The 24,258-nt window shown below is 58.9% G+C and overlaps 2 protein-coding genes across 2 annotated transcripts in view; one reads left to right on the forward strand and one right to left on the reverse strand.

Moving 5' to 3' along the window:
* EFR3B (EFR3 homolog B) overlaps positions 1–9,655 on the forward strand; it is a 36,217-nt gene extending 26,562 nt beyond the window's left edge. Inside the window, exons 10-21 of the mRNA XM_082481004.1 lie at positions 1,232–1,283; positions 1,532–1,704; positions 2,353–2,428; positions 3,274–3,435; positions 3,766–3,897; positions 4,010–4,077; positions 4,848–4,975; positions 5,645–5,736; positions 7,834–7,882; positions 8,158–8,264; positions 8,445–8,494; positions 9,365–9,655. Coding sequence (XP_082337130.1) covers positions 1,232–1,283; positions 1,532–1,704; positions 2,353–2,428; positions 3,274–3,435; positions 3,766–3,897; positions 4,010–4,077; positions 4,848–4,975; positions 5,645–5,736; positions 7,834–7,882; positions 8,158–8,264; positions 8,445–8,494; positions 9,365–9,470 — 1,195 coding nt within the window. The 3' untranslated portion in view covers positions 9,471–9,655. The remainder of the gene's footprint in view (positions 1–1,231; positions 1,284–1,531; positions 1,705–2,352; positions 2,429–3,273; positions 3,436–3,765; positions 3,898–4,009; positions 4,078–4,847; positions 4,976–5,644; positions 5,737–7,833; positions 7,883–8,157; positions 8,265–8,444; positions 8,495–9,364) is intronic.
* Positions 9,656–14,987: 5,332 nt separating this feature from the next.
* On the reverse strand, positions 14,988–19,087 carry POMC (proopiomelanocortin; the record flags this gene model as incomplete). Its single annotated transcript, XM_082480779.1, has 5 exons — positions 14,988–15,629; positions 16,753–16,927; positions 17,951–17,972; positions 18,620–18,761; positions 19,031–19,087. 5 exons carry the CDS (start codon positions 19,085–19,087, stop codon positions 14,988–14,990), a joined length of 1,038 nt encoding a protein of 345 aa, XP_082336905.1.
* Between the last annotated feature and the right edge of the window lie 5,171 nt (positions 19,088–24,258).

Raw genomic sequence — 24,258 nt, forward strand, 5'->3', positions numbered from 1 at the left:
AGGTGGTATTTATACCCGGCGGTGGAGGATGAGGAAGAAGGGAAAACACCCAAACAACAGAATTGCTTAAGAAGTGTGGGAGCAGCCCACCAGCGCTATTTGGAGTGAGGGTATCGGCGCTGAAACGTGTAGGTAAGGAGCAAACAGATTTTCGTGCTATATTTATCTCCAAAGTACGGTCAGGCTCTTCCCACTTGTCTCCGATGGCAGAGAGGCTTTGCAGGCTGATGGGAGACACGCTCTGCTCCTCGCTCACGCGGGGGTGATTCCTGACGCCGCCGTTCCAGCCCGATTCACGCCGTGGAGGACACGCTGGGTGCCCTTCGGCCGGGGCACCTTTCCTCATTGCAGGAGCAGGATCGGGCTCGTAGCCCCGGGATGGCAGTGGCTTCTTGGTGCTGGGCTGGCTGTGCCGTGGTGTTTGTCCCTGCTCCTTTAGCAGCTCCCGAGCTTCCTCCGGGAGAGTTTTTAAATCTCACCTGAGGCTGTGGGAAGGATGGCGTTTGCTCTGGGTGTGTAGGTGAACCGGGAGTTCGCAGAGGAGCTTACGGGGATGCTGCCGTTTGCCATATAGCTCAGTGCCTGGGCAGAGGTGGGCGGCGCGGGCAGTGCGTCGTGGGTGATGGGACAGCCTGCAAATCCCGGTGTCCCCTTCCAGTGCAGGGCTAGGAAAGACTGAGTTCAGGCAGTAGAGAATTCAAGATGTCCCTCTTTCTTTTTGCATTAAAACCCCCTCATATCGCTGAAACGGAAGCATGGTTCAAGGTGGCTTTGCAAGAAGCGAGACGGGAGCGAGGAGCGGGGGTGCCTCCCTGGACAGGAGGGTCTGGGGCTTCGTCTCGCCAATTTTCGGCCACTTAATAATGAGGAACGTGCTCAGAGCTGGTGCCTGGAGTCCCTCCAGAGTCACTGTGGGATGGGCACGTGCAGAGGTCGGTTCATGGTCCTGAGCTCAGCTTGCGCCTGCCTGGAGGTGCGAGTGCTGCCTTGTTTGTGGTGCCTGTGGCAGGGTGTATACTTCGATATTCGTCATTCCTTTAGCAGCCCTTTTTGCTGGCTGTTACATCTGCAGGACCTTTGCTGGAGACCTTTACAAGCCCGGCTGCTTGTGGTGGTGACTCTTGGGAAACTGGTCCTGCCCTTTCGGAGGCTTTTCCATCCTTTGGGTATGGAAGGAGGGTTGTCTTGGTTTTGCTTGGATTTTACCATTTGTTTCTTCTCTCCATGACAGGGAGAACCGGAATCGGCTGACACAGATAATGCTCCTGAAGTCCCTCCTCCAGGTACGAACGTGTCACCGTCCCCGCAGGAGCATCCAACCCTCACAAGACCCCTGGGGTCCCAGTGCAGGCATGGGGGAGCTGAGCTTGGGGACCTTCTCCCCTGGGGTGGTTTAGGAAGCGCTCAAGCTGTACTTAGTCTCCTCTGCTTCCATCCCCTCTTTCTTGGTGTGTTTTAACGCCCCCCCCCCCCCCCCCCCCCCCTCAAGCGACACTGTCACATTGCCTCCCTTTTTCTTTGATGCTGGCAGGTCTCCGTGGGCTTCCAGTGCAGTAACATGCTCACAGCACTTCCCAGTGCCTTCCTGGACAGACTGCTCTCCGCAGCCCTCATGGAGGACGCTGAGATCCGCCTCTTCGTCCTTGAGATCCTCATCAGCTTCATCGATCGCCACGGGAACCGGCAGAAGTTCTCCACCATCAGGTACATCCTGAGGGCTCCACCATCAGGACTCCACCATCCACCCGCAGAGGAGGTTTGGGAGGGAGATCTGCTGGGCTGGGAGCACTGGCAGGATGGTTAATAAATCCAGTTCTGGGGTGGTTTAACGTGGCACATCAGTGGTCTGCTAAGAGCCAGGAGGTCTCTCTGAGAGGCTGTGCCCAGAGGGACACGGGACCGTGCTGCTGAATGTAACCATGGTTAGACAGTGGTCCCAGGAGGGTGTGCAGGAGCAATAACCTCCTCGAGTGGGTTCATCCACTGCATTGCATCCCCACGGATAGCCCTGCTGGGCGCTCGTGTTGTCCGTGCCGCCTTACCTCGCAAGAAGGTGACTCTGATCCCAGCTGGAAACATCTCCCTGGCTTTTGCGGTGCTCCCGCGAGTCCACTTGGCTTGCACGATGCTTTCTCACCTTGCCTTTGCTTTCCTGAGCGCCGCTGCCTTGAAGTCGTGTAGCAATTTGGCTCGGTACTCTTGAATATCTGAATTGCTCAGATGGGTTTTAAAAGCCGCCTTTGGTTTCTTCCCCTCGGTTCATTCCCGGCCAACAGCTCTGCGGGTGTGCGGGGATCGCGCCTCCTCCCTCCGGTGTCTGAGTTTTCCCTTCCCCTTGGCCTTTCCCTGCAGCACCATCAGCGACATCTCGGTCCTGAAGCTGAAAGTGGACAAATGCTCGCGCCAAGATACCGTCTTCATGAAGAAGGTAGTGTCAGGGGCTGGGTCAAGCTGTCCTTGTGCCCACCAGTGGGAGGACTGTGCCCCTGTTTCCCCAAATCACACCGAGTCCTGGAGTACCGTGGTGCCTCTAAACCTGGGGATGGCCCTGGGAAAAGCCAGTGGGATTCAGTCTTCATCAGCGCTTCGTGCGTGAGCCTTGCTGGATGCCTAAATCTGCTGTTTGCCCCAAGGAATGTACCCCAGGATGTGCTGGTGTCCCAAAAGCTATTTTTCAACTGGCTTTTGAAGTTGCCTGATTTTATTTATTTTTATCCCCCTTCCCCCGCCCTGCTGCCTCCTTAGAACACTTCCAAGGTGGTACAGACTCCTCTGGACCTCCCTTGAGGCCAAGACGGGATCAGTTTATTACCTTGCGCCCAGCAGGGAGCAGCGATGCGGCCCCCGAACCAAAAACAGCCGCAGAGCGGAGTTTCCCCTGCACCAGCGGGTGCCCCGCTGTGTCCCATGCCGTGCTCTCAAGCGGCGGGTCTCAGGGCTTGCGAGCCGTGGTTTCTCTAACGCTTCTGTGTCAGAGATGTCCTTTCCCTGGGCTCGGTGCTGCGAGTGCTGTTTGCCGGCGCTGGGCTCTGCTCTTGGACCTGCCGGTGCCTCTTCCCTGTCAGGGTCCGGCGTCAAAGGGTGAAACACCACCCCATAGTCACACCTCCCTCTCCCCGGGGCTTTTTTCATTTGCTTGGTGCCCAGAGGAGCTCTGCTCCCTCCCAGCATGGATGGAGGCCCCTTTGCTGCTTTGCTTTGTCTGCGTTGACGGCAGTGTTGCTCGCAGGGGGATGCTCAGGAGGTGACCGCATCCCTCCGGTGTCCCCACAGCATGGCCAACAGCTCTACCGGCACATCTACCTGATATGCAAGGAGGAGAGCAACGTGCAGGCTCACTACGAGGCTCTCTACAGCATGCTGATGCTCATCAGCATCGAGCTGGCTAACGAGGAGGTCATGGTGGACCTCATCCGCCTGGTGCTGGCAGTCCAGGTAGGCAGGGGGGAGGCGGGTGCGCTGCTGGCGCTTAGCGCCGGGGGGCGGGCGGGTTGGGATGTGATGGGAAGGAACCTCTGGGAGGGGGCTTGTTTTGGAGTTGGGGTCCCTGAGGAAGCGGGGAGCAAGTGCTTCCCCTGCTCTGAGCTTCTCCCACCACTGTGGGATCTGGGAGCAGACCTCCGTCGCCTTGCCGACCTCCGAAATGCTGCCAACCCAAGCTCCAAAAGTTGGGATGTTTGCGGGGCAGGTGATGCCATGAGGTGGACAGCGACCACTCAGGGGCCTCGTGCGTCCTCATCTCATGGGGCTGTGTCTCTGCTGCAGGAGATTGCTCAGATCAATGAGGATAACTTGACAGCGTACAACCGCTGCGCGCTCTTCGCCCTCGGTGCAGCTTACCTGAACCTCATCAGCCAGCTCACCACCGTGCCCACCTTCTGCCAGCACATCCATGAGGTGCGAGGGAGGGTCTGGGGATGGGGCTGGAGCCTCGTCCATGGCAGCTCCGGCGTCGGCTCTCCTGGCCACCCGTGGGGTTTGAGCTTGGCTCCTTTCTTCTCTTGTACAGGTCATCCAGATGCGGCAGAAGGAAGCTCCCTTTCTGCTCCCTGAAGACGTGTTTGTGGAGAAACCCAGGTAAGAGCCCGGAAAATACCTTCTCCCCCACTACCTGCTCCCAAGGGATTGGCATCCATAAGATCGTGGGCAGTAATGGGTTTATCAGCCCTCCGCTTGCCTGTGTTTGTCTCCTTTCCCATCGGGGGGTGGTGCGGTGGGGAGGACATTGAGTGATTTTCAGCCTGTTCAGGGTTTGAGGGGGATCCGGTGCAGCCAGGGAAGGGGGTGACACCATGGCTTGCGCTCACAGCCAGCCACGTGCCGGGATCAGCTCCGCTGGCCGATCCCTTCCCCTCCCTGGCAGCAGGATGGGTCTAGATCTGGTATGTCATATAGTCATAGAATGGTTTGGGTTGGAAGGGACCTTGAAGATCATCCAGTCCCCCCCCTGCCCTGGGCAGGGACACCTCCCACCAGCCCAGGTTGCTCCCAGCCCCATCCAACCTGGCCTTGAACACCTCCAGGGATGGGGCCTCAACATGTCATCCCACTTCTCTGCCATGCCGTGGGCTCAAGGGTGCCTGCTGCGTGACCAGTGTCCCCAGGCCAAGGCTAGCTGGGCTGTCCTGTCCTGGCTGGCCCAGCCTTGGCGCGCTTGGCACGGGTCACGTTTGGTGCTGAGGTCCCCCCACTGAGTGCCACCGCTCTCTTGAGACATTCCCTACGTTGGGGTGGTCCTTCCTGACCGCATCCGTATTCTCCGTGGTGGGTCGAGAGCTATCCTGGAGCACGGTTCCCCTAGCAGGAGAGGTGCGGCCGTCTCCGTTGGTTTTTCTCTGTTTCCATAGGTTGAGCAAGAGCCTTGACCGCCTTGGCCCAGAGGTCTTCTTCTGGCAGAGCAAGATCAGCGAGGTGCTAGGTGGCAGTGGCTACAACTCGGACCGGCTCAGCACACCCTACATCCCCCAGCTGACGGGTACGCAGCACCCTGGGGCGTCCCGGGGAACTGGGAGAGGAGGAAACTGGTTCCTTGCTCTGCACGGTTATCACAGCATCCCAGACTGGGGAGGGTCAGAAGGGCCCTCTGGAGCTCCCCCAGTGCCACCCCCCGCCAGAGCAGGGGCACCTCCAGCAGTGGCACAGGACACGTCCAGGCGGGTTTGGAATGGCTCCAGAGGGGGAGACTCCCCCCCTCTCTGGGCAGCTGTGCCAGTGGTCCACCACTCTCACAGGAGAGAAGGTCCTCCTCAGGTTGAGATGGAACCTCCTATGGTCACGTTTGTGCCCGTTCCCTCTTGTCCTTTGTTCTGGGGGGTGTGAAGTTCTTTGTCCTACACGTGGCCCTGTTGTTTCTCTGCCCTGCTTTAGAGGTGTAGCCTTGGGGAAACTGAGGCACAAAGCAGTGAATCGGGAGCTTTCTGGGGTTCCCACATGCATAGATGGATGGCTGGAAGGAGCCAGGAAGCCTGCTGGGCTTGGCTCCGTCCTCGGTTCTGCTGGTTTGGGTGAATTTGGGTGAATGGCTGAGGGACTGCTGCCCTGGGGGTGGGACATGAGGCTGTTTTCCCCAGGGGCTGCCTGTGCTCACCCTGCTGTCCCCAAGGTGGCCGCAGTCAGCTCTTCTGCCCTTCTTCTTCCTCCCCAGATGAAGATCGCTTGTCCAAGAGGAAGAGCATCGGCGAGACCATTTCCCTGCAGGTCGAGGTGGAGTCGAGAAACAGTCCCGAGCGAGAGCAGGTACTGTGTCACGCCGAGAGCTGTAGAGGCGGTGGCATCCCTTCGGCACCGCGTGCTTTTAGCAGCATGACAGCGTGCGGTTAAGCCCTCTCTAATTCTTCGTTAGGCTGCACGCGTAATTCCCCCGCTGGCGGTGAGCACGGGGACCCGTAACTCAGCCCTGGCGTGTCTGGGGGTCAGGAAGAGCCGGGCTCTCTCTGATGCTCCCCTCCAGGTGCCGACAGGTCCCAGCCTGCGAGGGGAGCGTGGTGGGTTCACCCTGGCTGGACGCCCGGTGCCCACCAAAGCCGCTCTGTCGCTGCCCTCCTCAGCCGGGCAGGGGAGCGAAATACAACAGGAGGCTCACGGGGTGAGATCAGGACAGGGAGATCACTCACCCATTACCCTCACGGGCAAAACAGACTGAAATTGGTGAAATTAATTTAATTTATTGCCCATCAAATCAGACTGGGGTAATGAGAAATAGAAACAAAATCTTAAAACACCTTCCCCCCCCCCCTCCCTCCTTCCCGGGATCAACTCCACTCCCCATTTCTCCCCCTCCTCCCCCCGAGCGGCGCAGGGGGACGGGGAACGGGGGTTGTGGTCAGTCCATCACACGGCCTCTCTACCGCTCCTTCCTCTTCAGGGGAGGACTCCTCACACTCTTCCCGGCTCCAGCGTGGGGTCCCTCCCACAGGAGACAGTCCTGCACTGACCTCTCCAACAAGAGTCCTTCCCATGGGCTGCAGTTCTTCACCAACTGCCCCAGTGCGGGTCCCTCCATGGGTGCAGTCCTTCAGGGACAGACTACTCCAGTGTGGGACCCCCACGCGGTCACAAGTGCTGCCAACAAACCTGCTCCAGTGTGGGCTTCCCACAGGGTCACTGCCTCCTTTGGGCATCCACCTGCATCCCGTAGTGTCCTCCAGGGGCTGCAGGTGGATATGGAATCATAGAATGGTTTGGGTTGGAAGGATCATCTCGTTCCAGCCCCCTGCCCTGGGCAGGGCCACCTCCCCCCAGCCCAGGTTGCTCCCAGCCCCGTCCAACCCGGCCTTGAACACCTCCAGGGATGGGGCAGCCACAGCTTCTCGGGGCACCCTGCGCTGGGGGCTCACCGCCCCCACAGGGAAGAATTTCTTCCCAATATCTCATCCAAATCTCCCCTCTTCCAGTGTTAAACCATCCCCCCTCATCCCACGGCTCCCCTCCCTGACCCAGAGTCCCTCCCCAGCTCTCCTGGAGCCCCTTTAGGCACTGGAAGGGGCTCGGAGGTCTGCGCGAAGCCTTCTCTTCTCCAGGCTGACCCCCCCACCTCTCCCAGCCTGTCCTCCCAGCAGAGGGGCTCCAGCCCTCCCAGCATCTCCGGGGCCCCCTCTGGCCCCGCTCCACCAGCTCCATGCCCTTCTTGTGCTGAGGACTCCAAAGCTGCATGTAGTACTCCAGGTGGGAATATCTGCACCACTGTGGACCTCCACAGGCCGCAGGGAGACAGCCCGCCTCACCATGGTCTTCACCACGGGCTGTAGGGGAACCTCTGCTCCAGCACCTGGAGCACCTCCTCCCCCTCCTTCTCCACTGACCTTGGTGTCTGCAGAGTTGTTGCTCTCACATTTTCTCTATCCTCTCCACCGGCTGCTGTTCCACAGGTTTTTTTCCCCTTCTTAACTATGTTACCCCAGAGGTGCTACCACCATCGCTGGTGGGCTCGGCCTTGGGCAGCGGTGGGTCCGTCGTGGAGCCGGCTGGCGTTGGCTCCATCGGACATGGGGGAAGCTTCTGGCATCTTCTCACAGAAGCCCCCCGTAGAGCCCCCTGCTACCGAAACCTCGCTGTGCAAACCCAGCACAGGGAGCCACGCGGCAGGAAGGGTCTCCCACTGCTCTTTGGGTGGCAAATCTGTATTTTTGGGGAGGTGTAAGGCCTGGCTAATCCAGCCTGAAAAAACATTTTTAAAAAGTGCTGTTTGCCAGGAGGGGTATCCCTCATCTTTACGGACAGACTGTGTTTGGGTGCCGGGGACACTGGTTCTGGGCTGGTGTCATCCCAGCACGGTGTCCTGTGCCGTGCGCTGAGCCTCATCTTGTTTTTTCCTCCACCCCCCACTTCCTTCAGAGAGCACCGGCGGAAGAGATCACGTACGAGACGCTGAAGAAGGCGATAGGTAAGTGAGGGAGCCGGCCGCGGCGGGGCGAGCTGGGGGCCGGCACGGTGTGTGCCCGGGTGCTGTCACCCCTGTGTGCGCCGCGGAGGGACAAGTCCCCAACCCATGGAAGCATCGCCCCCAGGTCACATAGGTGGCGTTGGTCCCCAAACCAGAGGCTGGAGGTCTTCTGGTCACCTTTCTAGTGATGCCCAAATCCACGCTGGCTGCTGGGAGGTGGGGACGCGGGGCGGGGTGGTCTCTGCAGGGTGAGAGCCATGTCCCCTCTGCTTCAGTAGACAGCGTCGCCGTGGAGGAGCAGGAGCGGGAACGGAGGCGGCAAGTGGTGGAGAAATTCCAGAAAGCCCCGTTTGAGGAGATCGCCGCCCACTGCGGCGCCCGGGTGAGTCGGGGCCGCCCGCGCTCAATCCCCGTGGCGGGGGAGAGGTGGACGGTGACAGCGCCGCTCTGAATTTTGCCAGCTGGTGACCGGTGACCGGTGACTGGGGTGTTTGCCCCGTTCGCACTGCTGTGGTCCCCAGGGTGCAGCCGCGCTGAGACAACCTCTGTGTCTGTGTTACAGGCGACGCTGCTGCAGAGCAAACTCAACCAGATCTTCGAGATCACCATACGGTGAGTCGGGGCGACGCTGTGCCCAGCGTGGGGTGTCCCACCACGAGGCCAACGCGGACTATGGGGCAACGGGAGCCACAGGCATCCCCCATTGAGGAGGTTTCGTGTGCTGGGGATCACAGGATCACAGCATCCCAGACTGGTGGGGGCTGGAAGGGCCCTCTGGAGCTCCCCCAGTGCCACCCCCCACCAGAGCAGGGGCACCTCCAGCAGTGGCACAGGACACGTCCAGGCGGGTTTGGAATGGCTCCAGAGTGGGAGACTCCCCCCCCTCTCTGGGCAGCTGTGCCAGTGCTCTGCCACCTACACAGGAGAGAAGTCCCTCCTCAGGTTCAGATGGAACTTCCTATGGTCAAGTTTGTGCCCGTTCCCTCTTGTCCTGTCACTGAGCACCACTGGAAAAAGACTGTTCCCATCCCCCCAGCACCCTCCCTTTAAGGATTGATAAGCGTTGATAAGATCCCCCCTCAGTCTTCCCCTCTCCAGACTGAACAGCCCCGAGTCCCTCAGCCTTTCCTCATCAGAAAGACGCTGTTGATAAGACTCTAGACTCTAGACTCCATCTAGGCATGGGGTCTTTGCAGTGACAGAGGGGACAAGCGTCACAAGCAGCAGCCTCTGGTTTGTTTGCCCCAGTTCCCCTCTGCTCTGGTGGCATCGGCAGACCTGCAACGGCGCAGGAATGTGTGTTTTCTGCACCAGGCTTTGCTTCATTACCACCATTACCATGTGGCCATGGGCAGCCTGGGCTGGGGGGAGGTGTCCCTGCCTATGGCCGGGGGGTTGCAACTCGATGGTCTTCACGGTCCTTTCCAACCTAAACCATTCTGATTCTATGATTCTATCTCCTTCCATCTCTTGTGTTTTCAGGCCACCGCCAAGCCCCTCCGGCACCATCACCGCCGCCTACGGCCAGCCCCAAAACCACTCCATCCCAGTCTACGAGATGAAATTCCCAGACCTGTGCGTGTACTGAAGGTGGCCGTGCTGGTAGGGCAGAGCCGCCGCCGCGCAGCTCGCACCAAAGGACCTCTTGGGGAGAGACTGCTGACCCTGCGGGCAGCGCGCGCATCCTCCTGCGGGACGGGTGGGGGACATGGACACACCGAGGCCACCCCAAGATCCGTTGGCACCGCGAACTTGTCTCCCGTACTTTTATTTTGTGACTTTCTGCCTCCGCAGCCCGCGTTCCGCAGCGGTTGGTGGGGCGGGAGGCGCGGGGAGGTGGGGAGTTGCTGTGACCTCCCCCTCCGTTTTCTGGGGTGGTTTTTTGGAGAGGGGAAAGGAGATGCTCTGGCTCTGGGCTTGTACGTCTTCCCGGCGTAAAGCAAACCCGTTCCCTGGGGAATCCTTCCCCGGAATCGTCTTGTCGGCCCCCTCAAGAGCCCCGGGTCAGGGGCAGGGCTGAAGCTGGTGCGTGTAAAAGGCAGGAGGGGGTCTGGGGTGTGGGGCAGCCGCAAAACCAGAGCCTGCCCGAGCTGGTGCTTGAGGCAGGTTGCTGGAGAGGGTACGGTCCCCATATTCCAGCTCTTGGGCTGTGAGCCCGCATCTTCCCATCGCCCCCTCCTCCCCTCGCCGGTTCCCCCGGGCGCTTCGCGGTGTCCCCGTGCCCCGGACCGAGGGCTTGTCCGGAGCAGCACCAGAGTGGCCATCGTCCCATGCCAGTACGGGGGCACACAGCAGCCTGGCTGGTTCCAGGTCACTTGAAAACACGGTTTGTTTGGGAAAAACTGCTTTTTTGGGGGGGGGGGAACCCACAAGAGCCACGTGTCTCGCCTGGGTCATGAGCGGGCTGGTGTGACAGCCCCCGGGCAGCGCGTCCGGGCACGCGCTGGGACACCCGGAGCAGTGACACGAGGCACGAGCAACCACCGTACTGGGAAATATCAACACATTAACCCACTCTTTTCACATTTTTGGGTTGGGTTTTCACAGGTTTTTGGGGGGTTCCCGCCTCAGAGAAAGAACTATGTATTTTTTTTTTATTTTTTAGCAGGATCACTTTGGCAAAGTCCAATCTTAAATGAGCTGAGCCGTAACCACAAAGAAAACCCCAATGCTGTGGGTCCACCCTGCAGACCCTGCGTCTGGCAGGCGGGGGATCGCGCCTCTTCTTCTGCAATAGGCTAAAACAGGATTTGGGTGGGGGTGGGGGTGGGGTGGGGGGATGAGGCTGCTGAGGGTTTTACTTTAGACGCGCATGGTAGAAAATTGTGGGTCCTACCGAACCGAAACTGCCAGGTGACTATGGCAAGGATGGAGAAGAAAGGGCGCTTGGGGGTGTTCACGTCTTCACAGGGTCTTTTCTTGCTCCCAAACGCCTTTCGAGTGCGCCGAGGCTGTTCGCACGGCGAGCTTGGGCGCCCTTCGCAGTCGGCCGTCGCCCTCCCAGGGGTGGCTGGGGGTGTCTCCTGCGGGCTCGGGCAGCCCCTTCCCCTCCGGCCGCACACGCTGCTTCTGTCTTTGCCACGCCAGGAGACACAGAAGGGTCGAAAGCTGGAGACGTGGGAGCTGCCGCCGCACACTGCGGCGGGACGGCGGGTAAAGGGCAGCCGCTCGCCGTCGCGCCGGCTCTGCCCGCTGGGTTCTTCCAGCTGCCACCCGTTTCTCTGCCACCTCTGGCTGCAGATCTTCAGGCAGTTATTTTAAGCTGTAATTACACATTACCATCCTTTTTTTTTTCCTTTTTTTTTTTTTTTCTTTTTTTTTTCATCCCTCCTCGGTGGCGGGTACGGTTCGCGATTGCCCCGAGGTCACCGCTTGTTTGCGTGGCCGTGCGTTAATCCGGGTTTAGGAAATGATCTGGCTTAAGAGGACAGGAAAAACAAGGGTTTATTTATTTCGGTCCCTGGGCTGGATCGTGGGCACTGTCCTGCCCTGCCCGTGCCAGCCCTGCCCGGTGCCCGAGGCTCTCCCCTTGCTGCTGCCTCTCCTTGGGGTCCCCGTGTGTCTCCATCCCCTCTCCCCAAACCCTTTTTTGCTCCCCAGGTTATGCCTGGTCCCCCTGGAGCCCAGGGTTTGGCTGGGTTTGGGCAGGTTTTGGGGTCGGCAGCGGGAATACCAAGCGGGCTGCTCGGGGAAGGAGGGTTTGCTCCCGTGGCTGATGAAAAACGCTAAAATTTTTAACACGGCACAGTAGGAAAAGCAATTAACCCCCAGCTTGTGTGTCCGTGAGAAAACGCATCCAAAACTCTTCCAAACCACAGAGAAGGTGGGAAGATGAGGGCAGGTTTGCGTGCGCTGAAGGAGGGGAGCCACCGGGACACATCTTGGGGTGCCCATCATCCCTTTTGGGGCAGGCAATACCCCTGGCCTCTGCTCCCGGTCCCTCCGCTCCCAGTGCTTTCCCCGTGCTCCGCTCCATGGGACCCGGCAGCGGGGCCGGGGCTGTCACCTCCTCGCTGGCCGCATCCCCCAGCACGGCCCACCACGGCCCCCTCCACATTTTGGGAGCCAAACTCCACCTGTAAATGTCCCTGTCCTCTCCCCCAAGACACACACACGGTGTAAGTGACCTGTTTGTACATCCCGTTTAGTGTAGATACTTGTGTACGTATAGATGACAAAGTATATTTCTATAAAGTCGGCCGTTTAGGTGCATGTGTGCGTTTCCATCTCTGTATTTCGGAGCACTGTGGCGTTTGCGTGTGTAGCCGAGGGGGAGCGGGTTGGTAAAAAGGGCCAAGAAGCCCTCGATATTTTCAAACGCACCGTCTTAACGCCCTTTTCAAATAAATGTCGATGTTGCCACCTTGGGGGCTCCGCAGTCTCGGCGTGTTCGCGGCACCCTCTCTCTGCCCTGGGAGAGGGAAAAGGGGTGGTTGCAGCTGGGCTGGAGAAGGGGAGGCATGTGGTGAGGAGGAGGATGGGCTCGGCTGTGGACAAGCTGCCTTCCCCCAGCTCTGTGCCCAGGGTCCAACACCAACCGGGCTTCATCTTCATCATCCTTTAGAGTTTAGGATTTCCTCCATTTCCCCCCACCCCGTCCTGCAGAAGGTCCCTGCAGCCCATCAGGGCCGGGGGGAAAGGTCCGGGGCTTCTCACGGTGTGCTTGAAGGAGCACAAACCCACCTGCCAAGGCCAAAATGGGAAAGAAAACACCTGAAAGGGTATTTGAGGGTCCAAAAAGTACATGCCGTGGGTGCTCCAGCCGTGCATGTGCTGCACCAGAGGGCACCTCTGCTCCTCACCATGTTAAGGACTGATGTAGGACATCTCTTAGCTAAGGAGAGGCAAAACCCACTAATATGAGCCCTGGTTTACTTTAACGATACTTCCACCATGCTGTACCAAATAAATGGGGATGCACCACCCCGTGCATTGCAATCCCAGTCCTGAAAATCCCTCCTGGATGGTGGTGGGTCCATCCCACTGGGGCAGCTGCATGTGCTTTCCATCCTTGGGGGGTGGAAGGTGGTGGGCAGCACAGAGCCAGCACGTGAGATCGGCGTGGCGATAATCAATGCCGGTGTTCTGCCGCCTGGGAAGCATGTCAGAGGGGGAATGGGCACGGTTACGCTTTGGCAAGAAGGTGTCAGTTGGGCAGAGGTGGTCGAGGTTTGCTTCCCCATGAAACTGGTTTTAGAATCATAGAATTGTTTAAGTTGGAAAAGACCTTTAAAATCATCAAGGCCAACCGTTGATCTAACACTCGCAAGCCCCCCACCAACCCACGTCCCTCAGCACCACGTCTATGGATCTGTTAAACCCCTCCAGGGATGGCGACTCCACCACGGCCCTGGGCAGCCTCTGCCAGTGCTTCACAACCCTTTTGGGGAAGAAATTTCTCCTAAGATCCATCCTAAACCTCCCCTGGCGCAACTTGAGGCCGTTCCCTCCTGTCCCATCGCCTGTTCCTGGGGAGCAGAGACCGCCCCCCCCCCCGCTCCCCCCTCCTGTCAGGGCGCTGTAGGGAGCGAGAAGGTCTCCCCTCAGCCTCCTCTCCTCCAGGCTGAACACCCCCAGGGCCCTCAGCCGCCCCTCACCAGACGTGTGCTCCAGACCCCTCACAGCTCCGCTGCCCTTCTCTGGACACGCTCCAGCGCCTCAATGTCTGTCGTGTCATGAGGGGCCCAGAACTGAACACAGTACTCGTGGTGGGGCCTCACCAGTGCCGAGGACCATCACTGCCCCAGTCCTGCTGACCACACTGTTCCTGACCCAGGCCAGGGTGCTGTTGGCCTTCTTGGCCACCTGGGCACACTGTGAGCTCATCTTCAGCCGGCTGTTGACCAACACCCCCAGGGCCTTCTCCGCTGGGCAGTTTCCAGCCACTCCGCCCCAGGCCTGCAGCGCCCCTGGGGTTGGTGTGACCCAAGGGCAGCACCCGGCACTTGGCCGTGTCGAACCTCACACCATTGGCTTTGGCCCATCGATCCATAGAATCATAGAATTTCAAACCTGGCCTCCTCCCCCGTGCACCAACCCAGGGCGCCCACACCCCAGCCTGCCCCCCCGCTTCCCTGCGTGAGGTAGCACCATTATTTTATAAATAACAACGCTTTCCCTCATACCCGGGCTCTTCAGCATTATCATTTCATGGGGAATTAATGCGTTTACCGGGGAGGTGGGTGCTGGTGGAGCCCGACTGGACAGGACTTTGAGCAACCTGGGCTGGGGGGAGGTGTCCCTGCCCAGGGCAGGGGGTGGGACTGGGTGGTCTTCAAGGTCCCTTCCAACCCAAACCATTCTGTGATTCTATGACTGGGTCCTTGGGGCAGCGCCCAGAGGATGCTGTGTTTCCCCAGGCTGCCTGTGGACCATGTCATGACCATGTCATTGCATATCACATCAGCGTGGGGCTCCTCTCCGGGACAAAAACACACTCTGCTGGGATGTGAAGGAGCCTGTCCCTGCCAAAACGTGGCCCCCGGTGCCCTCTCCGGGCTGGCTGCAGCGAGCCCAGCCATGCTGGAGCCCCACGGTCGGCTCCTGTGAATCTCCCAGGGTGCAGAATTGTCCTTTCTCCCCTCCACCACCAACCCGCAAGATGCTCCCCGGCACTTTCCCAGCCGTGCCCCTTTAACCCCCAGCCACAAGATTTTATTCTGGAATTATTTTTTCCGCCCCTTTACAAACACCAGGCAGCCCCAGAGACATTGCCCACACCTGGTTAGCTTGCAAAAAAAAAAAAAAAAAAAAAAAAAAGTATTTTTTTTTATTTTTTAATATTTTTTTTTTTTAGAATTCTTTTAATCCATCATTTACAGTATTGTACAGCTCAGTGAAAATATAGGAAAATCACCCGGCGTGCTCCGAACTGGGAATCATCCCCGCTCCCCGTGCGTGTCTGGCGGGCGCATAGGAGCGGTTGACATCTTTAACCCCTAACCAGTTCCCACCCAGTGAAACCCGGAGCGGACCCCTTCGGAGTACTGATTAAGAACGACATAACGAGTGATCTCTAAGTGAAACACATGCCAGCGGGACCTAAAACTACGGGGGTGTGGAGGGGGCGGTGGCGGGGGCGGGCGGCCCCTCGGGCTCTCCCCCATCACTGACCCTTCTTGTAGGCGCTTTTGACGATGGCGTTTTTGAAGAGAGTCACTAGAGGGGTCTGGCTGTGCTCCGAGGTCATGAAGCCCCCGTAGCGCTTGTCCTTCAAGGGCGCGTGCCAACGGAAATGGCGCATGCGGTAGGAGCCGCCGGCCGCCTTCTCCTCCTCCTGGCCTTCCTCCTCCTCCTCCTCCTCCATCTCGGGCAGTGCCCCGGTGTCACCGAGCGCCAGCTCCCTCCTGAACTCCAGTGGATAGCTCTCGGCTGACTCTTCCTCCACCCCGTTGGGGTAGACCTTGATGGGTCTCCTCTTGCGCCCCACCGGCTTGCCCCAGCGAAAGTGCTCCATGGAGTAGGAGCGTTTGCCTTCCTCCCGTTCCAGCCCCATTCCCTCCTCTTCCTCGTGTCGGGCCGGCAGGGCAGCAGGCGGCGATGCCGGCGGTGGGTTGGCCCCCGTCTCCTCCTCCCGTTTGTGCCCCCCACTCCCACTGCTGCTGCTGTTCCTCCAGCCGAACTTGTTCCAGCGAAAGTGGCTCATGACGTACTTGCGGATGCTCTCGGAGAGGGGCTGGAGGTGCCCGTTCCCCGGGTAGACGGGTGCCTCGGCCGACAGGTCGGCTCTGCATGCCGTGGTGCACGCCTGCACGGGGGGACGCGGGGATGTGAGGTAGAACCATAGTCACAGAATGGTTTGGGTTGGAAGCACCTTGAAGATCATCCCGTTCCACCCCCCTGCCCTGGGCAGGGCCACCTCCCCCCAGCCCAGGTTGCTCCCAGCCCCGTCCAACCCGGCCTTGAACCCCTCCAGGGATGGGGCAGCCACAGCTTCTCGGGGCACCCTGCGCCAGGGGCTCACCGCCCCCACAAGAGAGAATTTCTTCCTAATATCTCATCCAAATCTCCCCTCGTTGAGTGTCAAACCGTTCCCCCTGGTCCCATGGCTCCCCGCCCTGACCCAGAGTCCCTCCCCAGCTCTCCTGGAGCCCCTTTAGGCACTGGAAGGGGCTCGGAGGTCTGCGCGGAGCCTTCTCTTCTCCAGGCTGACCCCCCCACCTCTCCCAGCCTGTCCTCCCAGCAGAGGGGCTCCAGCCCTCCCAGCATCTCCAGGGCCTCCTCTGGCCCCGCTCCACCAGCTCCATGTCTTTCCTATGTTGGGGGATGCTGGAGATGCACTCCAGATGCGTGGGAAGGGTGAGGACACAGCCAGGGGTGTCCCAGTGGGGGTTGGCAGGGGGCTGATTGCACGTCATGGGATGTGTCGCAATCTGGTTTCACGCTTGTGTCCTGTTGAGGTCCCCATGGCGGTGCCACCCTTTTGGCAGGGACCTTCAAGGGCTGAGCCTGGAGCACCAAGCCAGCCCTGGGTGGCTGGAAACTGTGCCAGGGAGGCAGGGACAGTCCCCATTGTGGGGTCCCATCCCCTTTGTGGGGTCCCTGGAGCAAACTCGGCAAGGTGACCCGCTGCACCGTCCTGTCACCACCACCCTCTGCACGCCCCCGTGGGCGCAGGGTAAAGATGATACCCAAATTGCTGGTTCATCCCATGGAGGAGCTCAAACACTTATTTTACCATCTTCCCCCAGCGTGAAGCCAGGGGGCACGAGCCCACCAAAACCTGCGGGTTGTGGGGCCTAAAGCATCACCCCACCTTGACGCGGGTCACCCCATGGTGATGGCATCTCCATCACCGCCACCCCCAGCCCACCACACTGGTCAGTGAGGGGGCGGTCAGAAACCAAAGCGGTCCCCATCCCCGAGCTTACCAAAACGCCGGCCTCGCTGGCGAGGTCCTGGCACTTGCTGCTCTCCCAGCACGGGCCGCTGGCGCCAGCGGGGTGCCAGAGCAGCAGCGCCAGCACCACGGGCAGGATGCTCCACAGCGCGCTCGCCATCCTGGCCGGGGGTGTGAGGTCGGGCTCGCGGGAGGGGTGTGAAGGGCTGCGGGGTCCAGAAACCGCTCAGGAACTATGGGGGAAACAAATTAAAAAAAAAAGAAAAAAACCAAACAAACTAACCAAACCTCTTTTTTTTTTTTTCCTTCGGGAATTTCTTCAATGCTTTCTTTGATGCGTCCACCTTACCCTTTCCCTTTTCGGGGTCCCCCTCCCGCAGCACCGACCTGCCCCTTCCCCTGCCTGTCCCCGTCCCCCCGGGAGATGCGATAGTGCTGCAAACCTCTTCTTCTGCAAAGCTTTCCTCCCTTCCCTCCACCCCAGGATGATTTTGCTGGAGGAGAAACTGAGGCACGGAAGAGGGAAGCCAAAGCCACCTCCCCCACCCGCACCCGCATCGCTCTGCTCCGGCTCAGCCGCTCCAAAAAATGCCCAATGTTCCCCTCCCTCCGCCTCTTCCTTTTGCCTTCCCAACCGAAAGGCGTCCCTCTGGAGCCCGGGTCTTTTGTCACCGCTACTGGAGGTGACAACCGCTGTCGGCAGGGATTGCTGCCGCCTCCTAAGAACCCCATAAAGATGAGTGATGCTGAAAGGGGAAAGCGGTCGGGAGCCGTCTTCAGGCTTCATCCCTTGCCAACCGCTCGCGGCTTGTGAGCTGACTCCTCTAAAAAATTACGTGCTCCCTCCTAACCTGTCCTGCGGTGGCCCTGGAGTGGCTGCAAAACTCCTGCGCGGCGGGAGACACAACGGCAAATGATATTAAATTAGGATTCGAAGAGTAAAAGATGTGAATATTTTACATCAAATAGCGTTGAAGTCGGTCGGTGCGTTTTCGGGAAGGGCTATCGGTGGTGTTTGGGATGCGGCGTGCCCCCGGGGGCTGCCAAAACTAACCCCGGATCCAGCCGAAACCCGGAGGCTGAAGCGGCCGTTGCCATCAAGGATGAGGTTGGGGTCGGTCCCCAGACACCTCCAGGTCCCCGAGGACACCCCGGTCGCTCTTCCTCTGCAAAGCCCAACTCTTTCCCAAGCAGCTCTATTTAACTCAGCGGGGACTCACGTGTCTCACCTTCCCCCGGGCTGCGAGAGCTCTACAGGAGGAAAACCCCGTCCCGCGTTGAAAGAAAACAGAAGAAAAACTCGAATTTTGACCCAAAATGCGTGGCTGGAGGGGAGAGCTGACCCCCCCCCCCCCTCCGGTGCTAAAGCCGCCAGGTCGAGCCTGGACGGTGGGGGGCTTTCTTCAGCAGAGGGGAAAAAAAGACCCTGGATTTATGACAGCAAATAGCAGTCGGGAAAGGGGGATAAAACAGCGAGACAGCCCAAATTTAAACATCTTGGTTATCTTTCTGCCTTCTGCCCGAATTGGTGCGACACGCTGCCCGGGACCCCCCAGCGCAGCCGTGCGGAGGGTGTGGGGTGCCAGTGGGCAGCACTTCTGTAACACATCAACGCCCGCTAACGCAGATAAACCCCACAAGAAACGGCGGCGAGAGGGCAATAAGCCGGAGGCGGGGAGGGAAGGGGGGGCTTTATCGCCCATCCCTCGCTGGGAGACCCCCGCCTGGCAGTCATCCATCGCGGCGTGTCACACCCCCCCCCCGCAGCAACCAGTCCATCCGCCATCCATCAAACCCATATTTTCTGCAAAGTTTCTTCCCCCTCCCCCCTCCCCGTGCACCCCAAAACACACCGGGGAGACCCACGGGGTCAGGGGGGGTTGGGTTTGGGGGCTTACCTGTGGCCGGGGTGGGAGCCCGACGGCCGCCACGCACCCTCTGTCCCCCCTCTCCCCGCACGCTCCCGGAGAGCGTCTGCCACTCGGCCGCTGGTCCCGGTGGCTTTTTATACCCTGTCATGACCATCGCATCCGCCGCCGTCTGCCGGAGGGAAAGAAGGGGGGGGGAACATGACCAAAAGGGAGGGGGGGGAGAGAGGGGCCGTTCCAGGTACCGAACAAAAGATGAGCGAGCGACGGGCGCTCGCCGGATCCGGCCCCGCGGCGGATGGAGGGATTAGCATCTCTCCACGAACCGCAGCCGGCAAAGTTTTCCGAGCGCTGCTGCTAATTGCGTTTGCAGCTTTGGAGGTGGTCGGGGTCGGAGGGGGTGGGGGGGGGGAGTCGGATGGAAAATCTTTCGCCAGGTACCAGGCGGTACCCACGGCGGGAGGTTTGGGGCGGGTTGATTATTACCGGCGCGTCCATCGCTTCTTGGGCTCAGGCGTGGGAGGGCTTTGTGCTCTGATGGGTGCTGAGGATTTGGGATTGTCTTTCCGTGGGATAAAAGGGGATTTGGTTAAAAACAGTCCTGCGGCCACCGGCTGTGGGTGCAAAACCAGCGGGAGAGCGTTTTCCAGCCCGGGGAGGGTGGTGGAGGGTTTTTGTGGTGCAGGGAGAAATGAGGCCAAGCGGGCTGTGACTTGGCTCACCGCTCATTTTCCGCACCCACGTCAAGCCCCAGCCTCTCCGCTCCGCTCGAGCTGGACCAGCTTCGGCCTGCGGACACTTTCCCTGTCACGCAGCACCCAAAAACCCAGCAGGACTCGTGTTTTCTATAGGGTTGCCCTTGGCTAGTCCATATCTAAGAGCCGTGGTGGCTTCCAGGAGGCTCCATCGTGCACCTTGGCCAACTGTGCATGGGCAACCAAGAGGGATGCTCCATCCTCTACAGTGCGTTCAGTGCAGGACAGCACCTTGCGGCAAGCCTGGGGGAGGATGGGGGTGATGAGGAGCTCAGAGTGATGGGGACACTCATCCAGTGCTGAGTTTCCAGCCCTCCCATCCCCCTCTGGGACCGCTGGCTCATCCCTGGAGGGCTCAACTGTCTTTATCCACCCAAAAGAGGATGGTGACGTGCAAACAATCCCTGTGGATGGCTGCGGCTTTGCTAACTCCTGACTCTGCCCTGGGGTAAAAACCACATACCCAAAACCTCACCAGGCCCCGTGCAGGAGGTTTAACAGCAGCAGGGTGGTGTTCAGAGCCGGTTTACCGACATTTGCGGGGCCTCTTACACGCCGTGTCTCACATGTTTGAGATGGATTTGCCTCTGATGTTGCCCACCACCTCCACCGGCTGCTCTCCACAAGCGTCCTGAGGTGACGGTACCGATTCTCAGCTGTGTGTCAGGATCAGGGGATGATTTTAAGATTTTAAGGTCTTTTTTTTTTTTTTTCCAGCTGTGGGCTTAGCCAGGTGGAGAAACGCATCTGCATGGGGATTTTCCATTCCCAGGGTGAAATGCCAAGGTGGCCCTTGGAGGCTGGACCGTCATCCCGGAGCACCTAACAGTGATTTTTGTTGGGTCTGGGCTCAAGCAAGAGCTCGACGTGGGCTGTGAGCAGCCCTCCCACCAGCCCGTAGGAAGCAGAGTTGTTGATTTGCGTGCTTAGGAGAAGACAAACTGCAGGGCACGGCGAAGCCACACATGGAGGTTTGCCCACGATCTCACCAGCAGGGAGCAGATGTGGTCTCGCCTTGGGTGGGCAAAGGATTTGCTCCTATTTTACTCAACACTGTCTTCTATAGGGAAAGTAGCGACCCCAAAGGCAACTTCCCGGGGAGAGCAGCCCATAAGCAGGACACTGGGACTGGAGGGACCCAGAACGTGGTGGAGCCACTTCATCTGGACATCTGCCTCAGGGTCATGATGCTCAATCCTGGAGAGATCTCCTCTGGAGATCCTCCTCTCTTTCCAACAGCCAGAGAAGAGGCTGAGAATACACAAAAAGGGGGTGGGTTGTCCTTCAGCGGGCTGCAGACGTGTGCACCTCCTTGCCAAGGGATACTGGGGTGCAACAGATTCACCCGAGTACCCCAGGACTGGATGAAACCCTCCACAGCATGTTGCGGAAGAGGCAAAGCACCGGAGGCTCAAGGAACATCCTCCGTAGCATTTCAGTTTGGTTCACCCCTTCTCCGGACCCCCGTCCTTCCCAAATCCATCCCTAAACCGTCCACATCGCGCTGCAGCGCCCACAACTGCGTCAGCTGCCTCCGTCCTCCCTGACAGATCCCCCGATCCGCAATATTTTTCCATGACGGAGAGCTATTCTGAGATACTTTATGGCCCAAACCGGAGCTATGATTCCCACTTTAAAGGCTCTTTCATCTTCATTAGGCCAATCTGAGTGGTTTATGTTTATAAGGGAGGTGCAAAATCTGTTTAGGAAACCTCGTTGAGCGGAACGGCTGCAGGTGAGGGGCTGAGATGAAGCATCTTCTGCCGCGGCTTCAGCAGCCCGTGCTGGATGCCTCCGTGCTCGCCGGCCTCGCAGCCGGTGCTTTCAGACCTCCCTCCCGGAGACGACCACGGCCAGAGCTCAGCATCCCCGCTGCCGGTGCCGGGGAGGATGGCATCTCCCAGGGACGTTGGTCCCCCGGCATCTCTGGAGGATGCAGGAGAGGCACCCCTGCAGTTGGGGTGCTGGAGTGACTGGCTCCCCCTCCCAGCACAGGGCTGTTCCCAGTGTAGCAGCGGGATGCTCATTGTATTTTATTACAGAGCTTATTTATCTTTTTTTTTTTTTAATTATTATTTATTTCCCAAAAAAAGTCCAGTGTGTAAATTATTAGTGGGTGCAGCCAGCTCCCAGGCACATGAATGGGAGTGGTGGGAAGCCAAGAAAACAAGAAAAGGACCCTCCAGCGGGGAGAAAATCCCATTTGGAGGAACCTCTTCTTTCCTCTCCCTGAGCAGGGGAGAGCTGAAGACCATCCAGGACCATATATAATTCCACGCTGCAAGAGCTCCAGTCCCCGCTCTGACCGCGGCCACCAGCGAGGCAAGCCTTTGGGGCTCTGCTCCAGCAAATCGCCCGGATCTGGAGACCTCACTTTAGGGGTGCCTTGAATGAGATCTGGCGGCTTCAGCATGACTTTGTCCCCATAAGAGCCGCACGCTCAGGACGAGGACGTGCAGCCCTTTCCCGGCAGGGTGAGATGTCCATGGGTGAACGGGCTCGTTAGCGGCGTGATTTCTGGCCTTTCCATTTTAATTTGGAGAACAGGTCGCACCTGGGTGTGAATGAGCTCCGGGGCCGGGTGTGAATGTCACGGCTGTGCTCAAATCCCGTGGGACACGGGGCAGCCATCCCACCGGGCTGTAAACACCAGCGTCACGGGGGCGAGAAGTGCTCTGGGGCTTGCAAAAACCTTGGGATGGCCACGATGGTCTGTCCTAGGACCCACACGTCCCTCCGGCACAGCCACGTGCTGTCAGGTGCCGAGACAGTCCCCTTCCCTCTATCTGAGGCCAGATTCCCCGCGGCACTTTGCAGACAGTTGACCTGTCCTCTGTTTGAGCAGGTCTCCTGGGCTCAGCACCCACTTCTGCTCCTGCCCGGGTGCAGCTGGTGGGGTGGAGAGTGGTGCTGAGGACCCTGGTCCATCCGGACCATCATCATCATCTCGTATTTGGGGAAATGGGGTGCGAATGGACCCCCAGGGCAGTTGCATTAAGGGCTTGTGCAGAGTATGAGGAGCAGGGACCCAGGAGACATCCAGATGAGGAGAAGGTGGGGTCATCACCATAAAACTGTGTATCTCCGTTGCTTGAAGATTTTAAATCCAGAAAAGAGTTATTGATGGTAAATCTGAGCTTCGGAGCCAGCGACTGGCAGACCACCCACAGGTTTAAGGCCTTTTTTGGGCTCATAAATGGAGGCGAGCATGTCTGTGGACATCCGGAGGGGTGGTTTTCAGCTGGGTTTGGTCAAGGAGGTCCCTTCTGAACCCACCCATGCCTGCCTTGAGTCCGCGGTGGGCGGTGAAATACAAGCCACGCGTCTCGCTCTTGGAGGAAACCGCTGGTGCTGGTTTGGTTGTAGCCTCTCTGCAGGAGCAAGAGCAGCTCTGAGGTTGGGGGCTGGGAATCCCACCAGCGGTCCCTTGGCCCAGCGGACAGCTGGTACCAGGTTTAAGTTCACGTGAAGGTGCCTGAGCTCCACAGCAAGAGCAGCTCGGGGCAGCCTCCAGCAGAAAAAAAAAAAAAAAAATCCTTTATTTTTGGCTGGGGCACACGTGAGTTTTATTGCAGAGAGAGGAGTCCTTTTCCTTTCTACTGGGGTAACCCGGTGTTCCTCCTGACTTTAATAAAAGTAGGATCAGACCTAAAAGGGAAGAAATAATGGCTGTGTGGCATGCGAACTAATGGCGCCCGTTGCCGCTCTGCCTGAGCTTCCTGATGCCAATGCACCGACCGTAACTGCAGGATCCGTGCAAGACCGCAGCAAACCCTTTACCCGAGCAAGCTCCTGCAGGGACGAGAGCCTTTACAGCTCGAACAGGTTTCCTCCTGCTGCTCTTCTGAGTTCATGGCGCAGGACGCATCTTCACTGCAGCAACCGGTGCTTGGTGGAGGAGAGGCCGACAAGCGGCGCGTGCCCAGAGCAATGTGTGGGTCACGGTGTTTCGTAGCCCTTCGTGGATTTCTTTTTCACGATCTTTTTCAGTGTGCCCTTCGAGGCAATCAACGTTCAGCATCCCTCGGCTGGGAGCTGCCCAGCCCACCTCCCGGCTCTGGAAAGAAACGCCTCGCTTTTAATTATCAGAGTAACATTTCCAGTGGCACAAGTGTTTGAGAGGATGCTTGCCACGCTTAGCAGCCGCGACTGCCCTTCATGACCCTGATCTCCCTTAGAATCATAGAATTGTCTAGGTCAGAAGGGACCTTGAAGATCACGGAGGCCAACCATCGACCCAGCACGGCCAAAACCGCCACTAACCCACGTCCCTCAGCACCACGTCTACGCGTCTATTAAACCCCTCCAGGGATGGCGACTCCACCACGTCCCCGGGCAGTCTCTGCCAGTGCTTCACAACCCTTTTGGGGAAGAAATTTCTCCTAAGATCCATCCTAAACCTCCTCTGGCGCAACTTGAGGCCGTTCCGCCCTGTCCCATCACCTGTTCCTGGGGAGCAGAGACCACCCCCCCCTCGCTCCCCCCTCCTGTCAGGGCGCTGTAGGGAGCGAGAAGGTCTCCCCTCAGCCTCCTCTTCTCCAGGCTGAACACCCCCAGGGCCCTCAGCCGCCCCTCACCAGATGTGTGCTCCAGACCCTTCACAGCTCCGCTGCCCTTCTCTGGACACGCTCCAGCGCCTCAATGTCTTTCTTGTGGTGAGGGGCCCAGAACTGATCACAGAAATGATGCTCTGGTGGGTACCAGCCGCAAATTTTGCACCAGGACCAAGTGCGTGGCGCTGGATTTGCACAAAGCAGAATGCAATGGGGACCTGGAGCCTCGGGGAGCTTGGCTGGAGTGAATGGGCTTTGAGTGTCCACGGTGCAGAGTTTTCTCTCTAGGGAAGGTGTTGGTTTGCACGTCAGTCTTTGAGCACCTCTTGGCATGTTTATCCCCTGTGGTGGCTGAATTTCC

Source organism: Vanellus vanellus, assembly GCF_965231255.1.
Source record: "Vanellus vanellus genome assembly, chromosome: 3".
Taxonomy (NCBI): domain Eukaryota; kingdom Metazoa; phylum Chordata; class Aves; order Charadriiformes; family Charadriidae; genus Vanellus; species Vanellus vanellus.